Source organism: Solanum dulcamara, chromosome 10 (genome assembly GCF_947179165.1).
Source record: "Solanum dulcamara chromosome 10, daSolDulc1.2, whole genome shotgun sequence".
In the NCBI taxonomy this organism is placed as follows: Eukaryota; Viridiplantae; Streptophyta; class Magnoliopsida; order Solanales; family Solanaceae; genus Solanum; species Solanum dulcamara.
Window position 1 is genome coordinate 63,451,906 of NC_077246.1, and position 8,907 is coordinate 63,460,812.

Genomic DNA, 8,907 nt, shown 5'->3' on the forward strand with positions numbered 1-8,907 from the left:
CTTCCCATCCTATTAGGAAGCTGAAATCATGGAAAAATACATCAAAGTACTGACAAAATGTATAATTTATACTATACACTTTCTTTTAATTTGTTTAAAAAACAATATATTTTTATATTTAAAAATAAATAAATTTTAAAATATTTATTTTATTTTTAATAAAATAATTTATAATAATACATTTATCTTAAACCATAAATTTTAAAAATATTTTTTCTTTTTTTAATTTTCATACCAACTCAAATAACATCGCATTAATTGAGACCTGTGGAGATTTTCTTGTGTATCTTATCTGATACTGGTACTCCATCAAAATCTTCTTTATTATTTGTTGTTTCCTTTTAAAACATCTAAACTCAATCCAGATAAACATCAACAAAGAAAGGATGCCCAATATCATTCTTCTGATCAGCATTTCAACTAGCTAGCACCAAAGTTCAGGGGGGATGAACTTACACATGGTCCACTATCATGTGAACATCACCAACTTGATCATATATCCAAACCCCACCTATCATATATTCAGCCGCATTTCACCCCAAACCACAACTCACCCGCTGATTCTTCAACATCAGTCGGTCGGACCTCCACTTAGTTTCACCCAAGCTAACAGACGTAAATAGTGATTAACTTATTTACGTAATGTAGCGTAAAAACTTTTTCAAAATATGAACCAAAAGCGTCATATAGAAATATCGTATAATGTGTTCAGATGCTTAATTGAAATAGGTCATGATTCAAAAATCTAAACAAAATTTACTGATAAATTTATAAGGTTATTGATGTATTCAGCTGCATAAGTATGTATATATGTATATAGCTTATGCCAACAACCTCACCCCACAACATATTACATATACATACACCATACATTAGTATAAATATATTTACCTACCCAACTCCCCAACAAATATGTACCTCATGTAAGTACATACTCAATTCCTCCACCATCTTTGAATCTTCCCATGTCCCTTACCTTATTGGCTTCTAGTAGACCCACAATACCCACATTTCAATATCTTTCAAAAACAATACTACTCTATTATCTAAAACTATATAATAAACAATTTGCATAACCAGTTGTATTATAATTATACTATATTACAGACAAAACTTGGGCTATAGTTCTTATATATATAGGAATTCAACAATTTCATCAATCAATTACCCCAATTCACACTTCTTTAGCTCTCTCTCTCCCTCTCCCTTTTTTCAAAACCAAAACAGAGCAAAACAGAGCAAAATAAATCAAATGGACGTAAGTTGCATAGATCAAGATCAGACTTCCCATTCGGCGGAGTCTCTCTGCCGAATAGGAAGTGGAGTCAGCGTCATAATAGACGCTGACTCAATAAATTGTGTAGAAGCAGAGTCCAAAAATAATAACAACAAGCTTCCTTCTTCAAAGTACAAAGGTGTTGTCCCTCAACCAAATGGCCGATGGGGTGCACAAATCTACGAAAAACATCAAAGAATTTGGCTTGGAACTTTCAATGGTGAAGAAGAAGCAGCAAGAGCATACGATATCGCGGCGCAGCGTTTCCGTGGCAGAGACGCTGTGACAAATTTCAAACCCCTGTTTGATAATTGTCAAGCAGTTGAAATCGAGATTTCATTTTTGAACTCTCATTCTAAGGTTGAAATCGTCGATATGCTACGTAAACACACGTATAATGACGAACTTGAACATGCCAAGAAAGTATATAATAATACTTTTGAGAAGAATGGAAGAAGAATATGCCATACTGATGATGTCGCGACTTTTTCATTTGATAATAATGAAAAAATCGCGAACAAAGCTCGTGAACTGCTTTTTGAAAAAGCAGTTACACCGAGCGATGTGGGAAAGCTTAATAGGCTTGTTATTCCGAAACAACATGCGGAGAGATATTTCCCTTTAGGGGGAAATGGAAATGGAAATAGTACTACTAATACTTCAAAAGGGGTGTTGTTAAATTTTGAAGATATGAATGGAAAAATGTGGAGATTTCGATATTCCTATTGGAATAGTAGTCAGAGTTACGTGCTAACTAAAGGATGGAGTGGTTACGTGAAAGAAAAGAAGTTGAAGGCCGGAGATATTGTAAGTTTCAAACGGTGTATAGGAGTTGGAGTTGAAGATAAACAACTTTATATTGACTCGAAGGCCAAAATACAAGTTCGAGTTGATCAACCGGTAAAAATGGTTAGATTATTCGGAGTGAATATATGCAAGGTCCAAGATGTTAGTAGTAATGTTGTTGTTGACAAAAATATGAGTGGTGGCAAAAGAATGAGGGAGATGGAATTGTTGGCATTTGAGTGTAGCAAGAAACAAAGAGTTATAATCGATGCCTTGTGAACACTAGCTAATTGGAGTATATTTTCTTTTGTTTGTAATTTTATTTATTTTTCCTTTGTGAACTTGCTTTTAGATGTTTCAAATGATAACTTCCAATTGTAAATTAGTATTACTAGAAAAAGAATGGCTCAAAAAAGAGAGCTCATCAACTAAGATGAAAACATATATGAAAATAGAGACAAGAAATTAATTAATGTGAGTTTCTAGCTTTTATATGTTCAATATTTGAACTTTCTTTATTTCTTTATGTCTTTCAAGTTTCATTGAGTTTGGGAACTAATTATCATGCTTTACTTCTGTAAGACTGTAAGTATTTCTTCTTGATTTACCAAAAGAATCTCTATGATTGCCTACATATAACCTAACCTCATTCTCTCACATGTGGAGGTATCTTTAGAGTTATGATTTCGACGTAATTTAATAATTTTAATCAAAATTTCATAGTTCTAAATACATCCTTAATTGTCGTAGACTAATCAAGTTCTAAGCTTTACCAAGTAGGGACATTAACAAACATATGTATAAAGAGGGATAATGGAATGCTTGAAATAGGCACATCATACTCAATGAGGTGTAAAATCTCATGTGTGTGACAATTAATGATGATATGTTAATTAAAGGACGAGATACGTAATGGACGTTTTTGAACACACACATTTTTTTTTCTAAAATATGAGTTTAAAATATTTACAATGAAATACTTTATCATATATTTACGTGCTCAATTAAATTCATAATTCAAATATATATGTAAATGAAATTTACAATTAAATTTAAGATGTTGTAGATATTTTCCCCGTTTTAATTTGTTTGATATATTTTGACTTGCCACGTAGTTTTAAAAAGTAAAAAAAACTTTTGAATCTTGTGATCATAAATTAAAGATATGTCAAATATATAAAAATATATATTAATGTTGTGGTCTTAAATATATTACGTGGAAAGTTGAAATTAAAATATTAATAAAAAGAAAAGAATTATTCTTTTAAACGGACTAAAAAGTAGAATAGGTTAACCAAATTAAAATGGAGGAAATATATTACAACCTTAATATGCATGATTCATCATGTAATTTGGTTTCTCCAATAGTCGAAAGTACAAATTCATGCACTGAATCTTATCCATTTTTTGTACCATATATATTCCACTAAGAACAAAAAAAAACTTCCAAATTATGTCTCCCTGCTTTTAGAATTAAGCTCTTTAATATCTGAGATCGTCAACAATGTACGAGACAATAATATTTTCCCATTTAATAGGTAGCCTATCCTTCCTTGAATCCAATTTATGATATCCATTTCCAATCTATACCATTTCTTTAAGAAATGAATTTAGTCACTAACTAGCCCTCCTTACCAACCATAATCCAATCTATGAGCCCGTTTGGATGGGCTTAAAAAAAGTAACTTTTATGTATGAAGTGCTGAAAGTTATTTTTATAAATAAGCAATTGAGTGTTTGGATAAAAGTGCTTAAATGAGAAAAATGATGAGAATTTTAGGGTTAAAAGAATAAAAAAAGTAGTTTGGAAATTTAGTTAAAATATAAGGGATATAAAAGTAATTTCCATGGTCAAAGAAAATGACTTTAATCACTTAGAAAAAAAAAGTTAGGAATCCTAACTTTTCATTTTTGACTGAATTTAAGAACTTTATGACTTAAAGTTAGCATTAGGCAAACACATCTAAAAGCTAAAAAGGGGTTTTAAGTTGGTTAGCCCATCCAATCGGGCTCTATATTTGATTGCTGTTGCATGAAGATTGTCATACTATTCGTTAGTTAATCATCCACACAAATAATGTAAACATTTGAGGGGTCTTTCGTTTGAAGATAAGTTAGGTTGAAATTAGTTATATTGCGATTAACAATTTGGGTGTTATTTTTTATCGATTGTTTGATTTGTTGTATTAAAATGACATGTGTTGCATAATCTTTAAGAAAAAAAATTATTTGTTTACAAAAATACCCTCCATCTAGTTCTTTTTCCGAAGGCTCTCCATACCCCCCTTCCCCCTATCTCTCTCTCTGTCACTTTGTTTTCAACGCCGCTAATGGCTCTATTGAGCCGGTAACTTTCTACTCGGATTTTGATTAACGAATGATTGGTGACATTGAAAAGGAGATTCAAAACCTTTAATTTGGTAGGACATGGCCTAGGCAACTCTTCGTATTCTAGGAGTGTTAGTTTGAAGTTAACCCTAGTAAGAAAAACTTATACCGATACTCAATCGATAAGGATGTTTTCAACTCAACTTCGTGATGGAAGTTTCTTATGTACTTAGTTCTTATCAAATGCACCCCCACACTAAAAAATTGATCTTAACACCTCTGAACAATTGAATTTCATCGGATTCAGGTCTATCTACACATATAGGATAGTTCAAATCTTAGCTAGAAGGTTTGAGGTGTTACAACAAACAAAGTAATTGCTTCTCGGGCTCAAATTCATATTGGAAGAAAAAAAAAACTCTTACGCCTTTATCGCATATATTTCAGTAACAAGGGGGTTACAATATATTCAAGATTTCCCTTTTGGTATTTTCATCCACACCTCCACAATACACTAGGGTCTTGTTTAGATTAACTTTTAGACCAAATGTTTCAGGAAAAAGATTAAACTTATTCCTGAGAAGTTGTATTGACTTCACATTCCCGCTGTAGGTGTTCTCAAGGGAAGTTCTTCTGGCAATCAGCATATTACTATTCGATTATATTATATTATTTAGCTTGATTGACATTATAATTTCTCCTATGGTACATTATAAATAAATAATCAATTAATTCCAACTTGTTTTGCTAATGTCAACAATATTGTGCAATCCTAGGCAAAGCTAGCTAGCAAAAGCTGTATATATTCTGATTAATTTAATAAAGAGGATCTAAAGTTTGAAAAAATGGAACTGTCAAAAGATCAGAGATGTGACTTTTGGTCAAGATTATTAATGAGTAGCACCAAATTAGCTGAAGTCAATTTCTGTTAACGTTGATTTCATGAATTTGGAAACTTGGTTAGAGGGTCATGACCCAATCAAATATTTATTTTCAACCAATTATAATTTAGACGTTTTCAAAAAATCAATATCATAATTACTATATGTAAATCAAAATTGAACAATCTATAATTACGACTGATTCTACTATATTTTACTAAAATGAAACTATATCGAATTAATTTTAGTATATATGATGATATTATAATATAGTCTATAATATATATATATATATATATATATATATATATATATATAGATCAAATATGAAAATTGTCGAATCAAAATTTTCAATGCATTACCGTACCATCACCACTGCATGGGATGGTACCATTTCTAGTTGATAAAGGCAATTTTCTTTCTTTCAAATGGCGGAGACAGCCAACATTATCTGAAAAAAATTAATAGTACAAGACGTTTAACAGGCAAAGAGATGTTTAAACCCGCACCGTTTTCTTGCCATCTTTACTATGAAAATACACTCAATACAAAAACTAACCAACATTTATGTTGGGTGTCCTTTTATTTATTGCCCCGCTATTAATGGAAGAAAATGATAGAGTATTACTGTTGGATTGATGTTGACAAAGTAAATATATAAGGAAAAATGTGTTGATAAATTTCTATATATCAAGTTATGGTGATTAAAATTTTGGTGACAAATCTTAATGAATTGTCAAGATTTTACCTTTAAATATTGAAATGATCAGGGCAATCCATTAGGATTTAGTCAGAAATACGTAAGATCATCATTGTTGTTATGGCAAGTCTTGCTCAATATTTAATAAGAATTTTTTATCGATCTTTATAATTTCGCTCTATATTATGGTGGAAAGGTTTTATTTTTGTATTACTTTTGATGAGATCAAAAATTAAATAATAGTCGCATATAAGAGGTTCTATTCATGTAAATCACCCAAAATTAAACCCATAAAAGGTCGATTTGAATTTAGGAAAAAGAAAACTATCTAATTAGATAAATATTCTTACTATATTTTAAAATAATTAATCCCTCTCCCTCCCCCCTCTCTGCTCTACCTCCCGTTTCTCTCTCCCTCACTTTCTCCCTCTGTCTCTCTCTCTCTCTCCCCTTTTTTCCTCTCTCTTTCTCTTCTCTTTCAGTTTATATTTGATATTATATATATGTATCTTTGATACCAGATACATGTATCTATGCACATATACATCGCTAAATGTATGAGTGCATATTTTGATACTAGATACATGTACATATATCTATGCACGAATACACTAAATATTTGATACCAAATACACTCATGAAATTGATATTAGATACACGAGATGAAATTGATATCAATTACATTTTAAATACACAAATACATTACATTGATACTATAGATACAAAAATACATAAAATTTGTGAAACTCAGATATATCTGAAAATACAGATACATAGGGAGAGAGGCGAGCGAGAGAAGAAGAGAGGTGAGGAAGAGAATCAGTGTATCCCAAATATATGTGAATCACATTTGGATACAATGTATTTGGAATAAATTATACCTAATTGGACTCACATGTATATTAGATACATGTATCTGTTTTGTTAAATACATATATTCGGAATAATAGTTTCTTCTCAAAAAAATGTAAAAAATTACGCGATATGGCAAATCTTACTATTATATTACGCATTTAGGGTAAATACGGCTCGCAGCAAACGTAGCTATCTATTTATGCGGTATGACAAATCTCGCTTGCCAGATATACAAATATGTATGTATATCAATTATAATTATATAATTTTTCTGACAAATATACATATACAATTTGATATATATACATATAAAATTCGTCTCTCGCTCGCCAAATATACAAATATATATGTATATCAGTTATCATTATATAATTTTTTTGATAAATATACATACACAATTCGACAGATATACATACACAATTCGCCTCACGCTCGCCTCTGTCCTCCTCTCTCTCAATCTCGCTTTCCAGATATACAAATATATATGTATACCAGTTACATATATATAATTATTTGACAAAATATACATATACAATTCGACAGATATACATATACAATTCACCTCTCGCTCGCTTCTCTCCTCCCTCTCTCGATCCCGCTCACCTCTCTCCTCCTCTCTCTCAATCTTGCTTGGCAGATATTCAAATACATATGTACACCAGTGTTCGTATATTTTGGTATACAAATAATTTATAGGTATAACGTTTGTATAATTCGCTATAACTTTTGAATAATTCACCACAACATTTGTATAATGACAAAATTTATATTTGCCATTATAAATAATTAGAAAAATTATACCCATATAAAATAATTATGCTTAAAAAGTTTGCCATATCTGAAAATTCCCTCTCAAAAAACTATTGCTTTAGCATTTAACTAACACCAATAATAGCGTGTGCACTCTTAAATAATGTGGGCTATGGACCCAAGTTTGTGTACCCAACTTTAAGCTTTGACCCACAAGATGCTCATGTAATGTTACTTCAGCCGAGGCCGCAAGATGAGCACTGGGTCAATGAATTACTCTACTGCTCAACTTTACTCGGGTCAAAAAAATTTTTATCAAAAAATTACATTATATTTAGAAGATCAAATTTTCTTTTTATATATATAGTAGGTGTTGATTTCCTTTGGATTTTTCGTGTTTTTCTAGTTTTTTATATTTTGAATCTATTTAATGAAAATTTTGGCTCTGTCATACGTATTAATTGAAAGTTTACATTTTCATTCCATTATATATACTTAGACACATTTATATTATTATTCGGAGAGTCGAATAATTTTTTGCATGGTCAGTGATATTATCTATAATTCTCATGTGGAATTCGCATAGTTGCAGCAACGTAACTATCACGACTCAAAATAATTTTATTTAGTCATATTTCGTAACTTTTGACAAAAATAAGAAAGGCAAACTTAAATATACTATATTAAGAAAAAATTTATCATTTATAGTAATAATTTTTTTTCACTATACACTTATAATACAGTTTTAATATAATTTTAATACATATTAGGAAGAATAATTTGTAAAACTCATATAATACAAGTTTTATTCATGAACAATATATTTATCACATACTTTAATACACTTATAATACATTGTCAATTTCGTACCAAACAAGAATAATATGTTTTAAAACACTTATAATACATTTATATTGCATTCATAATTCGCTTTTAATATATGACAAATATACCATAATATTGCTATGTATTGCTATAAATGATAATAAATAAAAAATATCGCTAAAATTAATAATTATTTATTAAAAAATATTTTTCCGTAATTTTTCCAATAAGATATTATAACAATAGTACCAGCTTTAAGGGAATTCCCTTGCTGGTGACTAGAAGAAGAGGAACCCAGGAAGAATATGTCATTTATGTATTTAGTTCCTTTAGTAAAGTTTACAAACCGTACATTTAGTATTGTTAATGTTTATCGAAAAAATGGTACAATTAAATTTGTAGGCGAACTCAGGATTTGAAATATTTAAATGCATCAATATTATCTTAATTTAGGCGTTAGCGAAATTTTAAATGACAATTAACAGATAATGTCGTATTCGATTGGT

At 30.1% G+C, this 8,907-nt stretch overlaps 1 protein-coding gene across 1 annotated transcript; it reads left to right on the forward strand.

Annotated features, from left to right (window-relative positions):
• The first annotated feature begins 988 nt into the window (after nucleotides 1-988).
• Nucleotides 989-2,573, forward strand: LOC129870609 (AP2/ERF and B3 domain-containing transcription factor RAV1-like). The gene has a single exon (XM_055945428.1). It carries the CDS (start codon nucleotides 1,253-1,255, stop codon nucleotides 2,339-2,341), a length of 1,089 nt encoding a protein of 362 aa, XP_055801403.1. The 5' UTR covers nucleotides 989-1,252; the 3' UTR covers nucleotides 2,342-2,573.
• The last annotated feature ends 6,334 nt before the right edge of the window (nucleotides 2,574-8,907 follow it).

Coding starts and splice junctions, on each gene's coding strand:
- LOC129870609 (XM_055945428.1), top strand. CDS start 1,253: ATGGACGTAAGTTGCATAGATCAAGATCAGACTTCCCATTCGGCGGAG.